This window comes from Falco rusticolus, chromosome 8 (assembly GCF_015220075.1).
Source record: "Falco rusticolus isolate bFalRus1 chromosome 8, bFalRus1.pri, whole genome shotgun sequence".
NCBI lineage: Eukaryota > Metazoa > Chordata > Aves > Falconiformes > Falconidae > Falco > Falco rusticolus.
The window spans coordinates 1,107,309-1,134,462 of record NC_051194.1 but is presented as its reverse complement, the minus strand read 5'-3'; the positions used below and the strand labels follow the sequence as shown (position 1 = coordinate 1,134,462).

The window sequence follows — 27,154 nt, the reverse complement described above, 5'->3', positions numbered from 1 at the left end:
AGCCAGGGGTCCTCCCCATTGCCTTGGCCCCTCCAAGGAGCCATGGGAAGGAGCTGGGGGTGACCTTGGCTGGCTCTGCCCAACCGGCGAGATGTGGAGAGCCTGGCTCTGCTCTCTGTGTGCAGGGGAGATGGAGCCGGGAGTCCCCACCCTGCCTCCCCCTCGCCAGTGCCGCCAGTGATCAGAGCTTTCTGACAGCAGGAGATTAAAACAGGTTTTGGACATGATAGCTTAGATCCTCCCCAAACAGTGGAGCTGTCTGTCTTCCACTAGTGCCTTTCATCCCCCTTTTCATCTTCATGTTTCAGGATTGTCTCAATAATTTATTAATTACAGGCTGGCAGATAGAGGCATCTGCAAGGCCCTTTCCCATGTTCGGGGAGAGCTGTCCCCGTTCCACATCCCCCCTTACTGCTCAGCTTTATTTTCTCAAAACATTTCAGCCAGTAATTCTCAGACTGCAGCTTTTTCAGGAGCAATTAATTGTGAGCTGCAAAATGCAAGTAATTTTCAAAAATTTGATGGCAGCTACCTGTCCAGCAGGATGTGGCTTTTGGAAATAGTACAGTTTATTGCACTAATATGTACTTTCCCTTAGATTTCATTAAAAATCTGAACTCTAATAACACAGTTCGCTGTTTGTAGGGACACCCTCACTAATTAACCAGCAGATAAGTCTCCAGGAGTGCAGATACGAGGGGGGACTGATGAGCCACAGCCCCTGGATGCACTCAGGCAGCACCAAGGCTGCTGCAGACCAGGACCTTGCTGGTACTAGCTCATCTATCTGGGCAGAAAGTCTCGGCGCTGCTGCTGGGCTGGTGGCAGCACTGGCCGTGCTGCGTGGGGGAACGGGGCTGCAGCAGGCACTGGCTCGGGGTATAGATCCCTTCGGGGGAAAACCCAAACATAAACCAACTGCAGCGCTTCTGCGGGCTGTGATGGTGCTGAGATCTGTTAGGCAAGCTGGGTTCTTTGGGAAAGCTGGTGGCCAGGGTGCCCGCAGCAGCCTGGGTTCCCCACTCCCTGGCTCGGAAGCTGCTGGCTCTGTCTGCCACAGAACAGCACAGCACGGCTGCCGCTGCCAAGAAAGAGCATTCTCCACGGAGAATTTGAATCTGCAAACCTTTCCAAATATTTAGATCTCTGTAATTTGAAAAGGACTGTTTCTTACATGGTCTGACTTCTCTGCCAGGCATAAGGAAAGGATGCTTGAAATTTCCAGTTTTGGATACTGCCGCTCAAATCTGCTCAGTTTCCCAAGCTTCCTAGGTTCAAAGCGAGCGGCCTTTTTCTTCCTCATTGCAGCTATGTGACATGAGATGATTTTCAGCACTTTGGTTTCCTCTGGCAGAGAGTGTCACAGCCCTCAAGCTGCGGTGGGCTCCCACGAGGGCTGGCACCCCACACTGCCACTGAGAAGTGCCTCCCATCTGTGGAGCCACAATCAACTGTTTGGTTGTGCAGGCTCGCAGCTGCTGACATCTTGTCATTCTTTTTTAATTTTTTTCAGATTTCAGGTTGAAGTGTGATGCCGAATTAAAAATTTTGCCCTGGGCTGTCTGCAGGGCCTCTTGGCTGCTGCAGTGCCGGCATCTGCCAGGGAGACCCCCAGGTCCCGTGTCAGAGGGCAGCAGCCCCGGGCGGCAGTGGGGGGATCCCACTAGTGCGGGTGAAGGCGGCACTTTCTTTCCCAGCTCCCTGCTCAGCCTGGCATGTCACCGCTGCCTGGGGCAGGTCCATGGGGAGGGAAGGTCCCTGTAGGGTCTGCTCGACTTCAGCCTGTCCCGGCTGCCAGCAGTCAGCGAGCAAAAGCACGGCACAGCTTTGGCAAAGGGGAATGCCGCACTGGCTCTGGGCATCCCTTGAAGATGCTTTTCCCCAGGAAGGGCAGATCTCCCAACGCCACAGGCAGCCACTGCAGCACCACCCTTGGCCAGCACCCTCAGCAACCCAGACACGTCCAGTATGGGGTGAACTGGTGGGGCTGGGAGGTGTGCAGGCTCACGGGGAGGGAGAAGGGAGCAGCCACCCACACACCACCTCCGTCCGAGCCCTGGGGCCCCATCTTGCAGCCCTGTGGGGGCCAGTGGGGGCTCCCTGGGGGCTTGGCTATGGCTATGGCAGACCTTGCTGTGTAGGGTAAGATAAACAGAAAGGTCTTAGACTGTAGTTCTGATCGGGGTCTGGTCCTCACTGTTTCAGTAACATGTCCATTTTTTCTGCTGGTATATTTTTTTACATAGAATAGCGATGCTTAAAATGGTAATTGGCTTCACTCTGGCTAACTGCATTTCACAGCATACCTATCTGTAGAACAATCTTCATATTTTCTGACTGCTAGGCTATTAAACTAAGGGCAGAAAAAAGAATTTATGGTTGTGCTTTTCTGTGAGGTTTAAATAATTATTGGTTTTGGAAACCATACTTTGGAAATGCAGAGGAAGGAGTGGTCCTATGGAAGCCTGGGGAGCCAGCAATGGGGTGACTAGCCCCTCGATGCCCACACTGGTGGTACCTGCCACACTGCACTGTGCTGCACTGCATTGCACCGCACTGCATTGCACCGCACTGCATTGCACCGTGGCACACCACTTGCTGCCCACCCCTCTTGTTTCTGCAGCCCTGAAAGGAGATGGTGTTGTTGCAACCCTTCGGTAACCCTGTGATGGGGCTCCAGAGGGGGGTTTTGGGGCTGAAATGGTAGGGCTGGCCACCCACCTCCCCAGGTGCAGCATGTGCTCGAGGTGCCTGTGCACTGGCTGTGCCCCTGTGTGTGCTGGGCTGGGGCTGGCCCATGCCGGCGGCCTTGGGGAGGCACTGGCCAGGTGCTGTAGGGGAGCAGAGGGGTCTGGGTGTTGTCAACCCCATCTGTCACATCAGCTGCCAAATGGCATGATGCATTAGGCCCCAATCTGGGCTAATGCTTTTCCTGCATTTATATGAAAAAATCCTGTTTTTTCTGTATGAGGGAAGTCCATAGATTCTTCCCAACATGGCGAAGAGGGCTGTGGAGCTTAGCTGTGGCAAGGGCTACAGAGACAGGCAGGGGTCCATGGCAGTGCCCAGAGCCAGCCAGAGCAGAGGGTTTTGCTCAAACTCGAGCTTGTTTGGAGCTTGTAGATGGAGTATAGCTAACAAAGCCAAACCCAGCCTCTCCGCTTGCTGTTTGCAGCACGATCATCTCTTGCAGCTCCTTGGCCAGGAGGGACTGTGCCCAGACCGTGCCACCCCAGCATGCGAGGCCTTCTGAAAGCACTTGAGCCCCTGACTCTGTCAGCTGCCCACCACTGCGGACCCGGGAGCTGGGTCTGGCTGGGGACGGCACGCTCAGCCCCGTCCCGAAATTCTGGGGCACCCAGGGAAACGTCTCCTGCCTGAAACCAGCCACAGAGCTGACACTAATAGAAAAAGACCATTAAAAAGCTCTGTGATACTCTGTTCTCCTGCTTCTGGTCCCTCTTTCCCTTTGTTGCTGCTGGCATTTTATGAATTATTGATGTGCCTAGGTGCTGCTGCTCTCCCGTTTCCTCTGCTGCTGCTTCTGCTGCCGCAGCCGTACCGGACCCACACTGTCCCGGGGCCAGGCTGCCATCAGGCGATGCCCTGGGAGGTGGCAGGAGGGGCTCAGTCTCCAGCGTGTCCCCACCGCCGAGCAGCTCAGTCCCCGTGCTGGGCTGCAGACCTGGGCTCCTGGTTGGCACTGGTGGGGGCTTTACACAGATGTAGAGATGCCCTGTGTGTTTCTCTGCTCATATGAGGCTCTTCTCCAGCTCCTGACCATAACTTCTACTCGTCCCCAGGTCCCTTCTCCAGCCCACACCGTCAGGGGCTTCTACAGGCTGTCCCAGCTCTCTCCCTCAAAGCACAGGACCCGTGGTACAAGGCATACTGTGCAGGGCTCATGTTGCAGATGTGATTTGGCAGAGCCTGCTGACTGGGGGCTGCTCGACCCCAGATGTGCCCATACAAAGCCCCATACCAGTGTCACCCCAAGAGAGTGGGGTCGGGGTGGCTGTGGGGAATCACCACAGGGTCAGCTAAGGGGACAGCCCAGTGACGGCTCCATGTCCCTTCCTGGTGGGAAACGCAGGTGGGGGTGGCTGTGCGCCAGCCTTGTGTAAGTGTGCGTGACAGGGTATCAGGGAAAGGAGATCTTCCGTGGAGCATTGAAAATGTGCCTCTTTCCCTGAGAGACCAGAAACACTCCGTCTCTGGGGTTAATATTTAATGAGGTGGTTTTAGGATAGAAGCTGTTTGCTGAGGGACAGGGCAGACATGCTTTCCTGCTCATGTGGCAGTATGGAAGGGTGACAGCACTGCTGGGACAGTGTCCGTGGGGCTGCTCTTGGGGGAATGAGGCTGGCGGAGGCAGTGGGGTGGGAGTTGCAGCAGCCCAGGGGCTATGGCACCCGCAGCTGCCCACCACAACCCCTGCTCAGGGGCTCAAGTGCAAGGAGGTGGGGGGGCTGCAGCAGGGTGATGGGATCCATGCTGGTCGAGAAGGCTGCTCCCGATCTGGTGTTCATTTGGTTGCTCAGGACTGTGGTGAATTGGAGCAAACCTGCTCCTCAGGCTCTGCCTCAGCGCTGCTGTGCTGTTCCGGGGAACAGCATCGATGTTAAATCCCAGGACACTGTGTCTCATGGCCAATTTGCTCAGGTTTCCTTGGTGGGGGCTAATGTGTTTTCCATGTTAACGTGCCTGCACGTGGCATCCAACCCGACTGCAACATGGAGCCGTTAATGCTATATGACCGGCTCACGTGCCCCATTTGCAGGGGGACAGGGGCTGTGCACATTGCTGCTGCTCTGCTCCTCCAAAGCTTTGGCCTGGACCGACCCCAGATTTACAGTAGTTCAGTTTCCTCATTAAAGCAGGAAGCAAATGCCTCCTGCAACCCCAGTGCCTCTGACAATGAAAAAACTTGCTCTATACAAAATATTTCAGGTCTCTTCACTGTTCTCCCCCCCACCCCCAGAAAGCTACTGGGAAAAAGTACAAAAACTGTCTTTGGAAAGACCAGCATTTAAAGAAATATCAACATTTTTCCTAATTATTTCCTTCTGTCTTTAGAGTTATTTTTAGTGGTGAGGCATTTCAACCCTGATGGCAGCAGCAGTACTTGGTCAAAACATCCCCTTAGAGCTGGCCCCCAGCTCCCCCCCACCCCCATCCCACTGGCAGCTGCCTCTGAGGTTCCCCTCCCAGCAAAGGCATCCACCAGAGCCCATCCTTGTTGTCTACTCAGAATCACCATCCCTCAACCTCCTGTCCCATTGCTACCGCAAAGAGACCCCCACAGTCCTTCCTCTGCTCCTCAGGAACATGATGCTCCAGGAGGAGAGGCCAGCTGAGGAGGAAGGGGCAGGACAGAGCATGATGAGGGGTGGAGGGGTGGGAGCCAGCCAGCAGCAATGGCCATGCTGGGGATGGAAGGAGATCCTCCCTGCCAGCAGCAGGCACAGCTGGAGCAGACTGGACACATACTGCAAAAAAAGCACCTGCGTGCTGCCTGTCCCTCGGTGAGTCCCCAGAGCCACGGCCATCGGCCGGCTGGGGAGCTGTAGATCACAAACCCAACCAAGCAACCAACAGAAGTTCAGATTTTTTTCAGATGCTTTTATATGTTCTCATTACATTACTTAAAGAAGGATCTCTGAGTTTTGCTTTTTCTTTTTTATTTAGGCAGAAAACTGCACTCAGGCCATAATATGATAACTGTTGTAGCCTAAGAAGTTTTGGCATTTGGGGAAAAACAGATGCACTCTGAAGTAACAGAGTTATTAAACTTTAACTACAATTCTGACTCACATCCTTGACATGTTTTGCTCCTGCTCACAGAGCTGCTGAGGGAACACATAAGTGCTGGGCTCCACCAGAGCAGCACAGGGGGCTGGTGAGCTCAGGGGCCAGCTCAGCCCCTCAGAGTGGAGCAGCACAGCTGGCACCCCACCAGCATGGGGGTTCAGTGGGAAACAAGCTGGCCGCCTCTGTGGCAGGCTGCGGCACACAGGGCCCTCCGGGCAGGTGCTGGCGGGTCTCACAGGAGCTGGTGCAGACCCCAATGCGGGGCTCGGGCTCCAGCCCAGGGGCACATTGGTGCAAGCTCCAGGCAGCTCTGGGGGAGCCCATCTGGCCACGCTGGCTTGCAGGGAGCTATAGGTAGCCAGGTGACTTGCAAAAATTAGTTTAGGCTCTGGCAAATGATGGGTGACCATGGGGTGCTCAGCTGAAGCTTCCTTAGCTAGGCATCCTGCTGAGGTCTTGAAAATTTAATCCTCCCAAAATAATTTCCTAATTTTTTAGTGGGTTTGTCTTCTAGGCCTAACATCCTTTTATGTATCTTTTGTTGTGTGAATTATATAATGTATTTGGGCACGCTCTGTGAAGCCCTGTCCCACAGGTAGCTCTGAAGGAGGATTTCAAACACAGGAGATGAAAGGGATGTTCTCTGCATGCCATAAATACCGCAGCTCCCGCATATGGCCCTGCTCTCAGCACGCCTGAAGAGCATGATGGGCTCCAATCCTTCCCGGTCTCTGCTCCCCACCACCGGTCACACAGGCAAGCCCAAACACATTGCAGCCTCCCCAATCCCCATCTCCCCCCCGACTGCGTGCTGCAGGGGAGCCCCAGGGAGCAGGTGTCCACTCGAGCTGGACCCTGGCCGCGTGCTCCCCCTGCCAGCCCTCTCCCACCTTTCCTCAGCCCAAAGAATGGCTTCAGCTGCTGTTCCTGTTCAGAAGCAACTTCCAGATGCAAACGGAGGCTGTAGGACCCTTTGCTGTGAGGCCGAGGCAAAGGAGCATCACCTCCAGCAGCACCAGACCCAGCTCCCTTGGACTGTCCCGTTGGTGCAGAGCATCGCAGGGCAGCATCCCTTGCCACCCCACAGGGACCAGTGCAGCAGAGCTGGGCACCGGCTCTGGCTGTGGGGCTTGTGCTCTCCTCTCACCCTGGGAAGTGCCTTATTTTACACACACACCGATCAGCAGAAGTCTGGTTGGGAGAGTGTTGCAGCACAAACTAGTAGGCTGCAACAAGGCTTTTACCATCAGTCAGATTCTACTGTCTGTGCTGTTTCTCCTTCCTCCAAAGGTCAGACCACACTACTCATCCATCCAACTCCCTCTCCCGCACTCCTCAGTGCCATTTAACTACTTAGCAGAACGAGCTACAGCTGCACATCATCCATGTCAATCAACCCACTGCCTTTGTGGCAAGGCCACAGCTGCATATTGTCAATGCTAATTAACCCACTGCCTTCATTCCTCTACAGGAGGGTGCTTAAGTCTCACTTGCATGAGCAAAGGTGGCTTGGAGGGTGCTGGTGATGGGGTCCTGCCGAAGTGGCCCCAGGTCTCACATCCACCTGGCTGGGGCTGTGGGGTGCTGGGGCAGCTCTCAGCTGAGCCAGGTGGCAGCAGCACTGGAAGCTGCTTCTCCCCCAGGCAGCCCAGGGCACTGCCTCTCAGATCCTGCTGAGGGGGGTACCGGGGGGGATCTGTCCCCTGCACCGTGATCCTCCCTCCAGCAACACCCCCAGTGCTCTCAGGCTCCAGCAGCAGGGCTTGCTCTCTGCAAACAAGGGCCCTGGTAAACTTGTGGAAGGCATGTGTTTAGGCACACCAGCCTCAGGAAGAGGAAAATCAAAGGTTTCCCTGCAAATCCATCTGCCCTACATCTCCTCTCCATTTTGATCTCCAAACTCATGCAAGTTTGAAAAGCAAGTAAATGCTGCCAGTGTGATTAACCTCCCCACCAGCTCCCTGCTTCTTTCTCCCCTGGAAAGAGAGGCTCAGCTCACCTGCCTGGTGGGAGCATCTCCTTCCAGTGTGAGGATACAGGGAGTCAAACCAAGATGGTTCCACTGAAAGTACAAAACATGACACTTCTAAATAGGCGCTGAATTATTTAGCGCCCTTGCACTACCCAAATGCTTTGCTCTTTTGGTGGATGATGTCTTGGTTCCCCCCCAGCTTTTCTGTTATGACAGTGAGTAAATGGAGAGATACCGTGCTCTTCAAACATTTATAAATAATAACCCATGTCAGGATCGGGCTGTGGCACTGTGAACCAGGCAGGGTGCGGGGTGCCAGGGGCAGCGCAGCACTGGTGCTGGCAAGCAGTGGCAGGGATGGCCCCCGCCGCGGGGTCCCCATGCAGCCGCCGGCCAGGGCTGGTAGGCATGGCTGGTGCAGGCAAGTGCCTCCCCGCTCCCCTTGTGCACCCTGCGAGAATGGAAGCATGTAGCACTGTAAACCTCGAAGGCATGGACTGAAAGCACCAAGGGAAGGAGTAACCCCAGTGTGGGGGTCAGAGCCTGGGGGTCCCAGCCACAGCCCCATCACTGCCCGGCGCAGGTCCAGACCCTTCAGCACTTGGCATCCAGCAGCTTGGCATTTCCTTCTATGCACAAGGCTTGTGGAGCCTGTCACATAGCCCCATTCTTTAGCTCTCTATTAATTCTATTGTCTCATACACATTAAATGTCAGGCTAGGGGAACCATACAACAGGGCACTGGGTAACTGTTACTTATTCCTGAGCTTCCCAGAATGTACCCAGAAACATTTAATTAATCCTCAGCACCCCCTGACAGAAAAGACACATCTGCAGAGGAGACAAAATGTTGTTTTCCATGCAGCTGGTTTAATTTTGGCAGTATGCTATGGCCAAGAGTCCCTGCTCTGACCCCGGTGCTGGCCTTCTGGATCCATGTACAGTGAAAAAAAAGTGTCAGACCCTGAGCTGGCCCTGAGCACCCACACACCCCGCTGCCTGAGAGGGGGATCTGGGCGTTCAGCAGTTTTGAGACCACCTCTACTTTACACTGCATTTAGGAGCTTCATTTTCACTGGGTAGTTTGAAGATGTTTACCATATGTCAGTACCATTTTACAATAGCTGATCTACATTTATGTAGTGTTATTGTACATTTTTAATTCTCTTTGGATTTAAAAAACAGTCAAAGCATTTCATTTTCCTCTGTGTATTGTTTTGCTCTTCCATATAAAATTCTATTGAGAATGTTGTGACATGTATAGTTCTAAATTGGCTTAAAGAAACAAAGTCTAAACCATGTCTTGATGATGCAATAAATTTGTTCCTAACATTTCCTGGCAAACTGCAAAGCACAACTAGTGTCATTACAGACAAATTTGCTTAATTGCTTTAAAACACTGTTCTGAAAATAACTAGTGAAGTGGTACTACTGGAAGGAGTTCCTTCTGCTTTGTGTTGGTGTAAGGTGGCACTTTCTCCTGAGTCAGTGAGTCTCCACGGACCTCCCGTCTCTTCGCTGTGAATGCCCACCTCAAGCCTACGGCCACAGGCTCTTAGCACCCCTAAGCTGGTCCAGTTGAACTGGCAGGTGATGGGGGATGCAGTCCCATCTCTGTGCGGGGCTGAGCACTGGGGCTGGTTTGGGCGATGACGAGCCAGCAGTAGTGTGGGCTGCTGGGGACTGCAGGGGACAGCTCCACTCTCAGGGTCCCCAGCTCACCCTGGAAACCCCGCTCGAAGGCAGGTGGCTGTCCTGGGGCTGTTCTGACCACTGCTCCCTCACCGAACTGGGTGTAGCTGGGCTGAACCAGGCTGGGCTGGGCTGCCCAGGGCGCCGGGACTCCAACCCTCTGGCCCCAGCGCGGTGGGGGTAGCCCCCCGGAGTCCCACACCTCTGGGGTGCAGGTGCTGATCCTCACTCCAGACATGTGGGGCACAGCCCTGAGCACAGGGGTCTGGAGCGGAGGCTGGGCGCTCGGCACAGATCCCTTCCAGCAGAAACTGCTTTTCTAAGGAACATTTTTCATTCCACACTGAATATGTTTCCCAGGGAGGGCGAACATCCTCCTTACAAACTCGGGAGAAGTGAAACCTTGGGGAGGGGAAGTGCTGAGAAGAAAGAGCCTGGACATTAGGACTTTTGCAGCTGAAAATCGTCAGTTCTCCAGGAAATAAACATGGCCCCAGCTCCAGCCTTGGTTCCCCGTGCCAGCAGCTGCCTCCTTTCACCTGCGCCTGGTGCTGCCCCGGTGCGTGAGCTGCTCTGTGTCCGTTCTCAGGAGTAGCTGGGAGCTGGGACCCTCAGCGGGGCCCTGCTGCTCCCACGGGACACAGGCATGCGGGACACGGGCACACACACCCCACATCCCCCCCATTCACATCTGCACTGTAGCAGCAGCTGCTGCCTTGCTCCCACACACCCCAAGACCCCTGCACCCCCACCGCTGCACCCCCCAGCCCCAAACCCCCCAGTGCTGGCTGTCCCTGTGTGCCCCGTCCCGAGGCCCTGGCCTCCCTCTCCCCCCTCTGACCCTCCCCTCCTGCACCTGCTTTGGTGCATCTGGGGGCTGCCCCCCCCCCCCCCCCCGCCCGCCAATCCCGTGATATCAGATGTGCTTCTATTGATTTCCTCCCTGCATTTGTTTTTGTTATTCATTATTAATGGGATCATTTTTCCATCCTTCGTGCATGAAGGCAAATTTTGTGTAAAAATCAATTGAGTGAGCACCGCCAATGGCTTGTTTGGTTTTCTGTGCTTTCATCTCTTGTGCGCAGTCCCCAGGAGACAGAAAGCAGGATATTAAGGAACAAGTGCGGAATGGGGAAAAAAATAATAAATCAATTGTTAGTGGTTCAGAAACCATAGACAGGGGTTTGCCTGCTGAACCTTTGTCTCATACACACACGGGCTTCACTGGGCATTTCCCTGCCCCCCTCCCAGTTCAGCAGGTTTCCCATTCCCCTTTCCCCAGGCTGTCACTGAAAGGGGATTCCATTTCTCAGCAGGTTTGGCCTACAGTTTTTATTTTACCTGTGGGAGGTGGGCTTGTGTGTGTGTGTTGGGGGGGTGTTGAGGAATTAAGTGTCCCAGGGTAGGTCTCACAGACCTGCTGACCAGGACAAGGATCCCCAGCCCTCCAAGAAAACTGAGGGTCCTGATCCCCGCACACCTGGAGGGAACAACAGGGCACGAGGGAGCTGGGGTTTGGGTTTTGGTGGCAGCTTCTCACAAAACTGGTGCCCTGTGAGGGTGATGCCAGCATAGCCTGACTGCAGCTGACAGAGCCAGGGCCAGCACTGGCCACCATCCAGGGTCACAGTTATGGCAGCAGCCCCTGGCCCCTAGGCAGCAATGGAAGCCCAGGTGTGTGGGGATGGAGGGAGGCCAGGCAGGACGAGGCCAGGCAGGCTGCTGGTGAGGGGCTGCACCTCCCTACCAGGCTTCTCCTGGTGACACTTCTCACCGGATTTATCTGGCTGCTTGGACAGAAGACGGAGCTTCACATGAAGCCTTTCAACAGCACAACAGATACCAAAATGTGAGCAGTGCCTCATGCGCGTAATGCATCTGCATGCATCCCAGGGCACTGAGTGCGGGATCAGAAATACAAACCTTTCCGTTTAAGAGCAGCAGCCAGTAAAACTCTTATTTGCAGTTCCCAGCTGCAGCCAAAACATGGGTGCCTTGGCTTCGCAGGGACGGGGTGGGGGACAGAGAAGCCAGAGGTGACTGTGCTTGTGGTAGCAGAGAGAAGGTGACTGGAGACTAGCGCTGCACACCCGGGCCTGATGCTGCCGCCAGCCAGGGATCCTGCCGAGCACGGACTCCTGCCTGCCTTCCACCACCCCGGGCACTGACTTCTGCCTTTAGGGTGCTATTTGTTATACCAAGAAGAAAACGTGGGCTTGCTTCTTTGTGCATTCTTGGCAATAAATACTGGTTCTGAACTATTCCCACTGAAATTGATTCCCCAGCTCCAGGAAGATTAGATGAGTTTCCTGTGTCACAGTGTATTTATCTGGCACCAGAGCTTTGGGAACCAAACCCAGGGAAAGACTAAGGCATCAATGACAATTGAAACAGCACATACCTGACCTCCAAAGTAAAAACCCAATTGAAGTTATCAGGTCCTGTGTGCGATAACTGGGCAGAGCAAGGCATAAACCTACACATGCAGAGTGAAAATAAAGCTAGAATTTGCAAAGAGTAAAATCTGGGTGCAGATGCAGTGCTCTCTGCAGCTCTGCCTCCCTGCAGAGAGCAGCCGGGTATAAAGGAGGGTGAGCAAGAAGGGCCAGGTGCTTCAGATCTCCCCGGTCAGTGTATTTGAGGGGGAGAAGGAGCTGGGACAGTAACTGCAGGTTTGGGAAGGTCCGTTTAGGACTTGTTTTACACCTTTAAGCCCATCTCTGGACCTACGCAAAAGGGACAAATGCAGCATTGTCACAAAAACATAGCAAATCTGGGCAAACCCGGAACAGTCATAAAAGGTAAAACTGCGGTGGCATCTTTGCCACCGTGGGAACCAGCACGCTCCCGCTCCCCTTCCAGCGGCGAGCAGGCGGCCGCGGCCAGCACCCCGTGAGGTGCCCTGCAGCGGTGGGCAGGGGCCGGGGCCGGGTGAGGCTCACACCAGGGTCCCGCCGGGCAGGCAGGCTAGCGGTCCCGCTCGAGGGCAGGGTTAGGGACTTTACGTTATTTCTGCTGCGCGCTGGAAAACAAAAGGCTCTTGAAACGGCGAGGGCTTGCGGTGCCCTGCAGCAGTTGCAGGCTGAATGCCTCCCTCTCACCCGAAGGTGCTGTCCCGGTGGGTCCCGCCCGCTCGCCACCCCGGAAGTCGAACGAGCTGCCACGCCGGAGCCGAGCCCCGGAGCCGAGCCCCGCTCCTGCCCCGTCCAGCAGTGGCCCGGCCGTGCCCGCTAGCCCGGAGCCCCGGCGGCCGCGGAGCCGGTCCCCGGCATGAGCCGGGACGAGCGGGGAAGGCGGCCACGCACGGTGCCGAGGGAAGAGAGAAGAACGCCCCTTACCTGGGTTTGGGTGAAAAGCCCCCGGCCGAAGCCCCTGCGGGCGGCGGCCCCAGGAGCGGGGCGGCAGGGAGCGGCTGCCTGCTGGGCAGCGGGATGCCGTCTGAGCTGCCTCCTGCCCCTTTTATGCTGCGGTGGGCGATTAATATTGCATCACCCGTATTTTAAATTTTCAGAACCCGCAATATAATGTAATGGCATAAGGGCATTTATTATTAAAGAACATTTGATTGGGGAAAAATCATTGGGGCCGATTGGAAAAGCGCGGAGCGAGGGAGCGTTCTGGCTTCTCGGCGAGCTGCAATTAAAAGGCGAAATTTGTAAGGTCCTTCCCTGATGGGGGGGTGGCGGGGGAGACCCGGTTCTCGGGTTTGATGTTTGTCACTCATTGAAATGCTGAAGCGAGAGATTCAGAGGAGGCTCGCGCTTCGGGCATTAATTTTTAATCGTTAAGGTGCTTGTGGGAATCGTAAATAAAAGCCTTTTCCCCTTCTAAACAGCGTTAGACGTGAACCCGCCATAGGTTTGGTCGGGGGGAGGCTGCTTCACCCGACGGGCGGGAGGCGCGGCGCAGGTGGCTGCCGCCGGGTCACCCTCCACGGCGGCGGCGCGGGCGGCACCGGGGGGTCCTGCGGGGCCAAGCCCCGTTCCGTGCCGCCGGGGGGGCCGCCCCGCCGACGGGTGTTCGTTGGTTTTGCGCTTGCAGGCGTTCCGTCCGCTGCTGCCGGCGCGGGGCGGCGAGGAAAGACGCGTCCCTTCGGGTTGAAAAATAAAGCTTTATTCCGGGACGGGGCGGGGGTCCGGCGGGGGGGGAAAGCGCTCCTCCCGGAGCGGAAGGCGGCCCGCGGACCCCCACTGCCGCGCTGGGCTCCGCTGCCGGGGCGGGCTGGCCGGCGGCGGGGCGGGGGTTGGGGGGCGCGTCCCACCGCGGGGGCCGCGCCGTCGGGGCCGGGCGCCGTCAGTGCACTGCCGAGTACTTCATGCGCTTCTGCTTCTGGCGCTGGTTGCAGAACCAGACGCGCACCACGTTCTTCTTGAGGTCCAGCTTCTCGGCGATGGCGGCGATCTTCTCGGAGGAGGGCCGGGGCTGCAGGGCGAAGTAGGCCTCCAGAGAGCGCTTCTCGGGGGCGGCGATGGAGGTCCGCTTGCGCTTGCGCTCGGCGCCGGCCAGAAGCTCGGGGCCGGCGGCGCGGTCGCGGTGGGCGGCCTCGGCGCCCTCCAGCCAGGCCTGCAGCACCGGCCGCAGCGCCGTCATGTTGTTGTGCGACAGCGTCAGCGACTCGAAGCGGCAGATCGTGCTCTGGCTGAGCGAGCCCACCCCTGGCAGCTTCAGCGCCGCCAGCGCCGCCCCCACGTCGGCCTGGGTGACCCCCAGCCGCACCCGGCGCTGCTTGAAGCGCTCGGCGAAAGCCTCCAGCTCCCGCGGGTCCGAGTCCGCCTCGGGCGCGGCGGGCGGCGGCGCCGGGCCCCCCGGGGGGCCCACGCCCACGGCCAAGGGGCCCGCGGCGGCCAGCGGGTGCGGCGGCAGCGGGGCGGGCAGGGCGGGGGGCTCGGGCAGCCCGCCGACGGCCAGCGAGGGCGAGAGGTGCTCCAGCAGGTCGCCGCCGTCCAGCGCCGGGTGCGGGAGCGGGTGCGGGTGGGCGGCGAGGGCGGCGGGGTGCGGGAGGGCGGCGGCGGCGCAGGGGACGCCGCTCATGGCGTGGTAGGTGGCGTCCGGCTTGAAGGGGGGCGGGGGGTGGTGGTGGTGGTGGCCCTTGGCGTGGGGGACGATGTCGACGGCGGCCAGAGCCTCGGCGCGGGCCAGCAGGCTCTCATCAAAGCTCCCGAATATATTGCCCTGCAGCTGCGAGCAAGAACGCGCATGGTGGAGTCAGTGGGGAATACTGTCATCTCCGGATGAAAAACCTGCCCCGGCACCGCGATTCCTCCTCAGAGCTCAGGTCATAAAAATTAATATGAAGGCAGCAGCCCTGCTCGCGCAGACGTGTGGATCAGAGACAGGAGCGGGAGCGGGAGAGGGGGGGAGAGAGGTTCCGAGACGCGCGATTGTTCTGGCGACATGAAAAAAACATTAAGCCGGTGCCTGTCAGAAAATGTGCCTTAAAGCGGTAATTACGCTTCATCTACATACCTGCGGGGCCGGGAGGCAAACTCTGCGCATTGCCTCCGCGCTGGAGTGCAGGCTGGAGAACTTGGGCTCCTGGAGGGCGGCGTGCATGGCGAACGGCTGCTTGGCGTTCATGGCCATCATCTTGGCGCGCCTCGCAGGTAGGCAGCCCCTGACATCGGCTCGGGGTTGTCTCTCTGCCTCGCCACTGCCCAAGTGAGCGATTTTCGATGGCAGAGCTTCCCCTGCGCGCCCGCTCGCCCCCCCCCCCCCCCGCTGCTTCTTCACTCATCTTACACGCTGCCTGCCAGGAACGGGCCCCGCGCAGGCGTGCTGCGCCGCGGGGGGACGAGGGCAGCGCGGGCACCGTGCGGGCAGTGGGACCTTTCGGCCCCCCCGGCCCCGCCGCCGCCCCACCGCCATCCCCGCTCCGGGCGGCGGGACGCGCCGTCTGGGCCGGGGCCGGGCATCGCCGAGCCGAGCCCCCGGGCAGCCCCGGCCGAGCTGCCCCCCACCCCTGCCCGAATCCTGCCCTTCCCTCGGCCGGCGAGGAGCGTCGGGGACCGCGAGGGGAGGGGCGGGAGGAGGGGGCGTTTCTTCGCGGGCGAGGCCTCGCGGGCTGAAGTTGGGACCAGAGGGACCGTCCTTCCTCTGGACCTGCTGCCAGGGCTGCTTGCTCATCACTCAAAACAACCTCAAATCCCCCCCGCAGCCCGCGCAGGAGGGCTCCTCTGCCGCCCCCCAGCCCGGGGGTGATGCCGCTCGATAAACCAAGCGAGCCCCGGTGTGTCAAAGGCAAAACGCAGGGCTGACCGGAGCCCGGCAGCGCGGCCCCGGCGGAGCGGCAGGCACGGCTCCAGCTCCGCCCCAGCTCCGCACCCAGCCGGGTTCCCCGTCCAGCCCCGCACCCCTCTCTGGCAGCCGGCCCCCTCCGGCCCCCACACCGCCCCCCGGGGTTCATGCTGCCGAAGGCAGAGCGGCGGAGCCCGGCCCAGGGGCTGCAGTACCTTCATGGGGGGGTGCGCTGCCAACACCCCCCCCACTGCTGCGAGCCTTCATAAATCCCGTAAATACGTTCTCAAGGACAGGAGAATGCAGCCAACGGGGAAGCGCTCAGCGAGCTGTGCCACAGCGGTGTTACGGGCTGGAAACACCTGATCCTGACTTGGTGTGAGAAGGCAGGAACCCACCCGCCCCGAGAAAAATAGTCCTGAAGTTGGAATAACTCTACTACTGAGCAATTGTTTTATTCTTGCTCTCCTCATCTTCATGTATGTTCAGACACTACTACACTTTGATGGTCCAGGGATGAAAGTATTTTGCAAGTGTGAAATTTGAGGTTCTTAAACCAAAAGTAAAATCTACTCCTAGATTTAAAATTTCCAAAGAGTTTTACAAATCATAGAATCATCAAATGGTTTGGTTGGAAGGGACCTTAAAGATCATCCAGCCTAGTGCACTGCCACAGGCAGGGACACCGGCCACCAGCCCAGGTTGCCCCCAGCCCCGTCCAGCCTGGCCTTGGGCACTGCCAGGGATGGGGCACCCACAGCTGCTCTGGGCAGCCCGTGCCAGCGCCTCGCCGCCCTCATGGGGAAGGATTTCCTCTAATATCTAATCTAAACCTACCTTCTTTCAGCCTAAAGCCATTCCCCCTTACCCTACCGCTAAATAGTCTTTAAATCGTTTTGAAACAACTTTTAATAAATAACAAAAATTATAAGTTTTTAAAAAAAGCAGACCGAGAGCCGAAGGAGCCGCTGTCTGGGTTTCCCGGCACATATGCTGCGGCGCGGTGGCGGTGCCGCTACGGTGAAGCGCGTTTCCTTAGGACACGCACAGCACAGGGGCTGGCAACGGCTGTGGCCCCTGCGGGCCGGGGTAGGGCTGCGTGGCCAGCAGCAGTGGCCCGGTGGCGACTCGCTCGCGGGGGAGGGTTCGCGGCCGCCACGCGCTGCCCCGAGGGCGCGGGTGGGGGGCCCTGAGCCGCGCGGGGCCGCTCCCGGCGTCAGCACCGCGGACAGCGCCCGCCGCGAGCCCGGCAGGGGGAACTGTCCGTGGTGCTGACCCGGGGGGGAACGGGCGGGGGGCGCAGGGCAGGGGGCGCAGTGAGGAGGCGCGGCCGCTCCGCTGCGCAGCGGTCTCGGCCCGCCCGCCCGGGGCGCGCAGCCGGGAAGGGGCGCCGGGGCCGGGCGCGGGGAGGCGCGGAGGAGCACGCTGGCAAAGCAGCTGCCTCCCACCGGGGGGAACCGGCGCGTCGTCGCCAAGCTCCGTGCCCTGATTTATGATAAAAAATTTAAAGGAAATCATTTATATTTCAGAGGGCCTAAATAGCTGCATGAAAGTTTTATCTAAAGTGCCACCATATTCATAGGCAGTGTAGCTGTGTTGGAAGTAATTAATAGAGGGATAAATTTCAGGCTTGTGCTTTGTTTTTAATCCTCCCTGTATTTAGTGCTGTCTGGTTAACGTAAATAAACAAGACGATGCAAACAGAAAGCTGGGGGTGAAGCCCGAGGTGGTGTCTGTTGGTCAGAGCATGTCTCCCCAGCTCCAAAAGCACGTGCATTGGGCTGTCATTTTTCTTCCATCTCTCTGCTGTTGCTTCCTTCCCTTTCCAGCAAGGAGGAGATGTCGGAGACCTCACACACCTCCTTCCCCTGCTCCCGTGTGACACATGCATGCGCCATTCAGTGGGCACCCTGCAGCCGAGCATCACGCATTTGGATACAGAGCTGGGTTCGGGGCTCATGTTGCAGCTCAGAGCACCCTTCCGTCACAGCCCACCCCAGGAATACCCTTCCTGCCCGCCGATTCTAAGCACAGTCCTTTCCTTCCCTCCTGAAGGCAGCTGCTTTGAAAGAAACCGGACTGGGTAATGTAGCCGCTGAGCTCCCTTTAATTAAAGCTGTAAAATATTGATGTTCCTGGCCCTGTCTACTGATGTTACACCTTACAAACAGAGGAGAGAAGTCCAAAGGATAAACAATAACAAGTTAAAAGAGCCCAGATAGTTTCTGATGGCAAACCATCTGCAGACTCAAAGGTGTCACTGCAATAGATTTCAGAGATCATTCACCTACTGGTAAATAATTAATGGCATTCTGGAAGAAAAAAGAACACAACCAAACCCACCAAACCCATACCCTGATAAAACATCACTAGTGACTCATTGAAAATCTGAAGGTAAGAGTCAGATTAAAAGTGTGTGCTATTTTTATTCTTTGTCATAATTCAAAAATTGCTATCTGTTTTCCTGATATTCTGGAAAACGGAAAGCATTTTTTGCTACCCATCTACCCATTCACCAAAAGATTCTGTTCTTATTTAGAATTTAACTCAAAGGCCATCACCATCAGAGTGTTGTTGACAGGTTCTTGGTTTCATTAATTCAATTTAGTTTAAAAGTTACATAGTAAGTGCTTTACACAGGACTGATGGGGAGTCTGAAATAGAAACATTTTATTTAACACAGGATTCATGCTGACACCCTCTCTACCATGGATTGTAAGCAGCACTACTGCAGTCACAAAGCCAGCATAACATGCCTCATTTTCTTCAGTGGCTATTTGGAACAACCACAGTGCTTCCTGCAAATCTGGCCCTCTGGAGCAGATCACTACAGTACTTACCTCGTGAGATTTGTAAGCTAAAGCATGTGCAGCTAACACAGAGATGCTTCCCTTTGCCTCACTGGGGAACACAGCTGTGTGCACCCACTTTCTGTCTCCTGCCTTTGCTCCCCTGCCCTGTCTGCCCCAAGCCCCGGCAGGGTTGTGTTGTCATGTCCTCACGTTTGTCTTCACTGTGTAGCTGAAAAAGAACTCATGTTTTTCACACTCAAGTTTCATGTGATAAAATAAGTTCTGTTGCTGAGATGCAGCCTGCTATCATAGAATCATCAAATGGTTTGAGTTGGAAGGGACCTTTAAAGCTCACCTAGTCCAACCCCCCTGCAACAAGCAGGGACATCTTCAGCTAGATGAGGTTGCTCAGAGCCTCATCCAACCTGGCCTTGAATGTTTCCAGGGGCGGGGCATCCACCACCTCTCTGGGCAGAATGGGTCACCTCATTGTAATAAATTTCTTCCTTACATCCAGCCTGAATCTGACCTCTTTTAGTTTAAAACCATCACCCCTTGCCCTGCTGCAACAGGCCCTGTGATGCAGCCTGTCCCCACCTTTCCTGTAGGTCCCCATTAAGCAGTCAAAGGCCACAATAACGTCTCCCCGCAGCCTGCTCTGCTCCAGGCTGCACCACCCCAGCTCTCTGTCCTTCTTCACCGGAGAGGTGCCCCAGCCCTCTGAGCCTTCTTGTGCTCCTCTGGACCTGCACCAAGAGGTCCATGTCCCTCCTGTGCTGAGGTAACCCCCGAGCTGGGCGCAGTGCTGCAGGGGAGTCTCACCAAAGCGGGGCAGAGGGGCAGAAGCCCCTCCCTCACCCCACTGGCCGTCTTTCTGGTGATGACCAGGACATGGCTGGCTTGCTGGGCTGTGAGTGCACGTTGCTGGGTCATGTCCAGTTTTTCAAGCACCAGCACCCCCAGGTCCTTCTCTACAGGGCTGCTCCCAATCCATTCTGCTCAGACTGGCTTGATACTGGGGGTTGCCCTGAGCCAGGTGCAGGGCTTTGCACTTGGCCTTGTTAAACCTCATGAGGTTCCCACGGGCCACTTCTCCAGCCTGTGTCCCTGATCTGTGTGAAGGAAGAGTGGCGAGTGCTGACTTTGGAAGGCTCCTGCAGAACCTGGGTTTGCACAGCACATTTCCAGTACCCTGAAAGCGTGAGCCATGCTGCACCCAGTATGATATGGCTCTTCCACTGCACAATCTGATCGAGGAAATATCTAGGATTACCGAGACAGTCAATTATTCATCAGCTAAATAGCCAAGCATCAATTACCTGGCTTGATTCTCTTATTCATTAAGGAGATTGAAGAGCCCAACTTAACAAAGCAAAAAGAAAGTTGCTAAGTTACAGGAGCTGCCCGGCTCAGTAGCAGGGCCACACCATGTCAGGCTTTCAAAGGGAAGGGATCCGACAGCGAGGAGGTCTCCGAGGCGATAGTGTCACCCAGGGCACTCAGGTTTTAGAGTCTGTTCCTCCGCAGGCCTGAAAGCACCGGGGTTAAAGGAAGAGGCAGGACTGCGCCAGTTATAGCTGCTCCTTGGTGCGGGTCCAGCGAGAGGTCAGCTGAGGCCTGACCCAGAGGAGAAGGCTTGAGAGAGTGAAAGGTGTTTTGAAGAAGAATTTGAAGGGTTAAAGCCAGGGGCCAGAGAAAGACTATGGTCATTCTGGAAAGTCCTTAATTTGAGTGGGGGTGGGATGGAAACTACTTCAGAGAGCAAGTGGCATCACCACAAAGGTACCACTCAGCAGAGATCCTGCAGCAGAGGGTTCTTACAGGCAGTTTAAGACACGAGCATGTCTTCCACCCATCCCGAGTCATCTCCCTGTGCAAACGGACTGGGCACTGAGGGGCTCAACAGGTTGCTGGGGGTCACCACAGCCCAGTGGGCAGGGATGAACTCGAACTCAGAGACTGAAAGAAGCGTGGAGCCACAGGAGGGGGGTGCCCACTGGCTGCTGCAGGGTTGAGCCCAAGGTGTGTGTCTCCAACAGTCACAAGGACAAGCTGTGAACCGAAGTTAGAGCCAGCCCGCATTCTGCAGCGCCTCCCACAGTGCCTGGTAAAGCCCCACGGCTCCCGTCGCTAAGCTGCACGCCAACAGTAAAAACAACCAAAAAAATTGCAGTGAGGGTTTGACAGACAGCCCCCGTGCAGCATGGGCGGGCCTGACCAACCTGGCACAACTCGGGGAAATAAAGGTGGCCGCCGGTGCTGGCATTCTTTTTTCAGAGGAATGGGTGAAGACTGGGAGCCATGGGCCTGGGCAGCTGTGCTGGCTGTAAGGACCTGGGCGGTGAGGGACAAGGACAGTGCCTGTGCTCTGCCTAGAGCCAGGGCGTGCAGTGCTGGCAGGGCAGGGTGGGCTCGGAGCTGGGTCCCAGCATCCACCCAGGGAGAAGGTACTTCAGTGACACAAAGCTTGAGCTGACGGACTGTGTCCCCCCAGACTGCTGGAGCCTAGAAGAGAATAATAGCAATAAATTAAAAGTCAGAAAGCCACAATGTATATAGTTATGCAGCTAAGGACACAATCTCTTGACCATTCTGTGACTGCCTTACAGGAATCTGGGAGAACTACAGAGACACGGCATTTCATTGAGACAAGAGACAATTCTAATTAAACAGAATTTTCCAATAAATACCTGTCTCATCAACATTACCAACCTACTCTGGTAAGAACTGTCCCCAGGTCGTGCAGCCCTGCAGTCATCATGCAGGTGGGTTGGTGTGAGCACCGGCTTTCCCAGCACGGCTCCATGCCCCGGCTCTGCCCGGGGTCCCCTGGACATATCGGCTCTCCCTGTGAGTCCCTGCGCGGATCATGGTGACCATGCAGCTTCTGCTCCGGTTGTGGACCTTGGTGCCAATCTTGTGACGTGTCCTTTCCTCCCATATCTTTCTCTTCCATGATTTGTCTTTTGGTGTTCCTACCCTGTGCCCTCTGGCATGGCCGAGACCTGGAAAGCCGGTGTTGAATAGGCCAGGGCGGGGAAACCCACGGGTGTGGAAAGCAGAGTAACTATACGCAGGTCCTCTTGCTCGTGGTGCTGGAAGCAGCAGTGAGGGTCCCCTGCCAGGACTCCGTCCCTCGCAGCTCGGCCCTGCTCGGCCAGGGCTCCCCATGCCAGCGTCCTCTGCGCCAGGGCAGCCAGCCTGGCTGCTGAGCCCCCCTCCAGGGAGAGGAGGGGGGAAGCACCGGGGGTCTGGGTGTTGCTTCAGATGAAATGAGAAGTGCTCCCCTCACCTTCTGTCATTGCAGAAGAAAACGAAGCTTTGCTGGCTGCATGTAGGGGAGCTCTGGGAGAGCAAAGCCTTGGCTACGTTACTGGTCACAGGCAGCTGGCACCAGCAGCTCCGCACTGCTGAGCCCGTGTTTGCAATTATTAATCCTACATCAAAACTAAAAACCCTTTAGTATTAGAAAAGTGTTGTGGCCGTACTAGAAAATCAGAAGCGCCAAAGCTACACTGCGGCATTGAAATGCGTGTTTAATGGAGGCAGAACAAACAGTCTGTCTTCTAGCAGCAGCATCTGGAAAGCTGATGCAATCTTATTTTTTAATTTTTCAGTAAACAAGGTTTTGATTTGAGGTCCCAGGAATGCAAGATGCCAGACAGTTCTTGCTAACTAGGAGGTCTTCCTTGTACTTGTTTGTAATGTGCATGAATTATAGAACTTGCTTCTTGTATCATTCCCTGAAATTAAAATGGTAACAAAGGACACATCGGTGCTTGTTAAAAATAAACCCGATCTGTTCCTGATGGAGACAATAAGAGCAACATGACAATATTTTCCAGAGGGAGGTGGAGCAGAGCACTTATCTGTCAGGCATCTCTTTCTTGTTATATTTGCTCCTAATTCTAGAAATACATCTAAATGTAGTCTAACAGGACTCTGTTCCACAAGAAATTAATGAGGAACAAACATTAATTATTCATTTCCTGAAACAGTAGGTCTGCTAATGTTTTTGCTAATCAACAAGTCAAACAGCTGTATCTTTGTCAGGGCAATCTTGGGGAGGATGGAGAAGGAACAACATTGATGTGTTGTACCAGACTGCCCCCAAAGCCTTGCCCTTAGTTTGCACATTTCTCCATCAGGAATCCAGGGTTTCTGCTGCTTTTTAATGCCATCCGTTGTTAGAATGTCAAACTGAGACACTCTCCGGCACAACGTCAGATGTAGACTGGACCAAACTCCGGTGAAGCGGCTGTGGGGAGCACCCCAGCTGGCTTCCAGCCCTCCGTAGAAAAAAACTAAAGGAGTGAAACAGGGAAAACAAAAATTCGGCCAAAGGAAAAAGGAAGAACCGGGATTCAGCTGCTCAGGCCTGAACTAGAGACCCAATATTTGAACAAAACCTGCATTTGGCACGCCTGGTCCCTCATGCCCCAGTGGGAATCCAGCAGTTTGCTGCTGGCAAAGCTGGGTAGCAGGAGCTGTAGACAGGCTTTAGGGCCGACTTTTCATGCTGGGCCTTTATCTGGGTGAATATAATGAATCGAACCTACAAAAACATTGCTGTTTAGATATTTGCCTAACACAACACACTTAAAAATTAATGACTTTGTTTAGAAAAAAACCTATTTTTTAAGAAAAATCAAAGCAATTTAGAGAACAAGTTGCTTTCAAACAAGAGCTTGGAATGTTAAAGAAAATAAAAAAATATATTTTCTTCCAAGGGGCAAAGATTATGTAGCCAAAAAAGGATTTACAATCCTCTTGCTGTGCCAAAATTCAGTGGCCTGAAGCTATTTTTCAGTTGCTGTGACATTGTTTATTGCTTGAACTAGAGCAGAGTGAGGACTGTTCAGCGTGCATTTAAGCAGAGACTCTTAGACATCCTCCACCTAATTCTGCAGGAGGCGATTGTCTCCACACCCACCCAAAGGAGCACAGAGCATGGGGAGCAGAAACAGCCCCGGCCCTGTACTGCCCAGCAAAATGCAACAATAAGGAAACTCAGGGCAACGGTGCCACAGAAAGCAGGTCAGCATCCTCACACATTGCTCCCAGCATAGCTGTTTGTCTCATTTACCATTCTTTGGTCATCCATAAACCAGTAAGAGCAGATTCATATCTTTTTCCACTTTCAAACTGGAAAAAAAAAGTTCTAAAAAAAAATCTTTGCCAAAAACTTTCCAAACAATTTTTCAAATTGAAGGGATTTTAAGACTTGCCCATAGTACAAAATCTCTACTTGTCCAACAAGGTTCAAAATTCCATTACAGCTGCTGCATCTTAAAACTCATCCAGGAATAAGGCGAAGCTGCTTAAATCCTGGAGCTACATCACAGCTATAGTTGCAGCAGGTAAAGCCCTTCCCTCCCTGGATCCCCAAACAAGCTGATCACCAGTTTAATAACTGCACCCAGAGTTTTCCTGCTCCAGGTGCTCTAACAAACAATTTTCTGCCACATCTGCCTTGGGATTAATTTTGAATTTGTTCCAATTTGATGAGGCACCACAGGACCCTGCATCGAGGGTTTGGGGCTGTCTCCAGGAGGGGAGGTCTGGGAAGGTCTGCATCCCTAGGGGTGACCGATGCCCTGTGGGCCGAGTGCCGCAGGGAGCACAGACACCGGGAAGCTCTTGGGTGCTGCCGTGCCCTGTAGCTCTGTAAAATTATTCAGCTTTGTGCCGCTTTCACATCCCTGTTACATTAACGTTCCCTGAAATCTTCATTAAAATTTGAAATTAAAATGTAACAGTCAAAGGGGGTGGGGACCAGTCCTGCCACCTGATGTTGAACTCAGCCCTTCCACGGGCACATTTCTTGGGCTGTAATTGAAGAAGTCATACTGACTGCTGCACTCGCGCTCAAGGAGAACGAACGGTCATGGGCCAGAGCGTGCGTGCCACCAGCGATGTGCCCATGGGAGCCGTGCTGGTGCCAGTGCTGATGGGCCACGGGTCCCACTGGCTCTCGGTTTGTGGCAGAGGACGTGGGGCTGTGCCGCACTGGCTACCCGCACCCCAGTGCCCCTTGCCACAGCAGATGCTTGCTGGCTGCACGTGTTACATGGCGTGCGAGCAGCTCGGCAGGGCCTCAGCATCACGTTGCTGCTTCTTGCACAGCTTTTTTCACCTATCAGACACACCAAGACACCTTGCTGCCATCAGGAAAGAATCTCAAGCTCTGAACCTGCTTTACATTTAGACATCCCAGTTAGAAAGCTCTGTAGGCAATAAAGATTTCCAAAGGAGTGAAAGGTTTCTATATTAAAAACATTAAAGAAATCCCTGGGGTGTATTCCTGAAGGAATGCCGTGCTCGGCTCCTAACCTGGTGCTTGGCCGCGTCCCGGGACCTGCGGTTCTGCCCAGCACTGACCACCCTGCACCCGCGTTACTCAGCCCAGGCTCCCGACTCGGCGGTGCCATCATGTCCCCTCCCATGGGAAGGTCGGTGCTGCCTGCACAAACTGCAGGATGTCCAGGGGACACTTACCGTTGGGTTCTGCCAGAGACGGGCGACCCAGGGAGTGCAGGCGTTGCAGGGAAGGTGCTGGCTCCTCCCAAAGCTGGTGAGAGCTCGGACAATGGAAGGAACCATCTGAAGTCAGTCCCTGAGCCGCAGCAGGGTGAGAGCCAGCCTGGCACCATGCAGCCACGTTAAGATGCAGGCAGGGACACTGCACGCTGTCCGAGAGCTGGTCCAGCACAGCAATAGCAACAGTGGCACCCGGCTGGGGCTGCTTGGGCAGGGTTATAGGTCCCTGATCCTACCAGCATCCCGAAAGGTGCCACCATCAGCAGCTACACAGGAATTTGTGATGAAATTAGACTGGCTCAGGAAAGGGGTTCAAAGGTTACACCTTTGCTTGCAGGGGACACTAAGCAATAGTTGCGCACCGGTCAGAGCAATGCTCTATCTCCAATGATTCTTACATGTTGCACCAGCCCTTTCTCCAGGGCTGGGAGGGCTCTCCCCCACCCGGAGCTCTGTGGGCTTCGAGGGGAGCTGGAAAATGGTGCAGCCGCTTGTGAGGGTTTGTGGTGCCGCCGGGCAGAGGAAGGGTGAGAGTCTTTGCTCTGCCCCACAAACCTGCCTGCGATGGCATGAGGCTGCTTGCTGCAGCAGCGGGTGGGTGCAGGCTCGGGCTCAGGGCAGAGCTTTGCATACAATCCTGCACAGCTTTGCAGATTTTACTGGTTGAAGTCACACGCATCATGTTCTGGAGGTCTCTCCTCCCCTGGTTTAGTGGACACAGTGCCCTAAAGTTCACGGCATCAAGTTTTGCAGCCCTTTATTAGGCTTTTCCCCAAATACACAAACAGTTCTGTGTCTGTAAATCTGTAAGAATCTGTTCCTTCCACCACAGGCAAACCTCAGACGTTAACGTATTTTGCAGTTAAATTAACAAGTCTTGTTACTATTCTCCCTGTCACATCAATCCCCCACGCTGACATTAAAGCTTCCAGTATGTACAAATACAGCCCGTAAATGCTTTCTTATAGGCCTAGATACATTTACAGTTTTATACTTTTAACCTGATTTAGACTTAATTCCATCTTTTGTAACAGAGACACTAACAGCTGGAAGCGTGCTTGTACAAGAAGTCCTCCTCACTATTCTTTGACCCACAGATAACCCAAAGTCATGTTAAAAAGTGAAAAGGAAGAGCGGATGAAATTCTTGTCTGACATCTTTAGCCACCAGAGAACACGCAGAGGTATGTTTTGTTGAGTTGACTCCAAATATTTTTCACATGAATTACTAAAGTGCCAGAAATGTATAATTTATTAGCATTTAAATAAATCACAGAACAGAAGTGCTTTAAGGTTATCGGTGCAAGATCCGCAGACTAGGCTATAATTAACTCAAAAACGTCACTGAGTGCAGTGCTCTCAGGGGTGCCGCACCAACACGATCAAGGCGCAGCAAGACAAAGCACAAAAAAATCAGATGAATAACCACACAGTGGTCAAACCCCCAAGCTGGGGGTGACACTGGGGCTTCCCTAGCTTTGGGGCTCCCCCCACCAGCTCCCTGTTGCTGGCTGGGTTTCCCTGGGTGCTGGGACACCGGCTTTCCCCTCCCCAACGCTTGCAGTCGCGGCAATGCCGCAGCCTGCATGCTGCCCATTGGCATGAGCCGCTGCAGCCATCAACCTCTGCAGGGGGAATGCCACCTTGACCGGCACGTGTCCCCCCAGACAGCTTGCGGCCGGTGCAAGGGTCGCTGCTGGGCTTGGGGGGTCTGGCCAGCACTGCCTCAGCCAGGTGTTCCCCCCCCTCCCCACTGTCACTTGCCACTGCTGCAGCAGGAGGCACAGAGAGCGGTGGGACTGACACAGTTACTGTCTTCATTGGGGCTGGACTGTATCGACCAGGTAAAATGTTTTGTGAAGTTCAAGTCTAAAAGCTGTTTCTGACAAAAAGCATATTTGCCAGATGCTGTAAAGAATTAGCGAAAGAAACCTCGTTTATCTTCTGCGGGCAGAAGGGGGAGGGCCCGGGTGGAGCAGGGCGCTCAGGGACACAGGCAGTTCCGCCGTTTGACCTGGCTGTGAGGGAACAGCATAAGGCCAAGGAAATCCCTTGGTCCCCCAGGTCTAGTTGGATCCTTTGCTTGTCCTTTGCTCCCCGGGTTTGGATCCCTG

General features: G+C 55.1%; 1 protein-coding gene and 1 long non-coding RNA gene across 2 annotated transcripts; both read right to left on the bottom strand.

Moving 5' to 3' along the window:
• Positions 1-5,426: 5,426 nt before the first annotated feature.
• LOC119153017 lies at positions 5,427-12,912 on the bottom strand. The gene is made up of 3 exons (XR_005106012.1): positions 12,814-12,912; positions 11,877-11,951; positions 5,427-9,894 (listed from the first exon to the last, which is right to left on the bottom strand). It is a non-coding gene; the product is annotated as an uncharacterized LOC119153017 (long non-coding RNA).
• Positions 12,913-13,646: 734 nt separating this feature from the next.
• Positions 13,647-15,400, bottom strand: POU4F3 (POU class 4 homeobox 3). Its single transcript, XM_037397914.1, has 2 exons — positions 14,942-15,400; positions 13,647-14,653 (listed from the first exon to the last, which is right to left on the bottom strand). The coding sequence occupies exons 1-2, from the start codon at positions 15,059-15,061 to the stop codon at positions 13,769-13,771; spliced, it is 1,005 nt and encodes a 334-aa protein (XP_037253811.1). The 5' UTR covers positions 15,062-15,400; the 3' UTR covers positions 13,647-13,768.
• Positions 15,401-27,154: the final 11,754 nt, after the last annotated feature.

Excerpts from the sequence above, each read along its gene's own strand:
- POU4F3 (XM_037397914.1), bottom strand. The coding sequence starts at position 15,061 with ATGATGGCCATGAACGCCAAGCAGCCGTTCGCCATGCACGCCGCCCTC. Across the intron at positions 14,654-14,941 it reads TTTGCCTCCCGGCCCCGCAG|CTGCAGGGCAATATATTCGG; the intron begins GTATGTAGATGA and ends TCTTGCTCGCAG.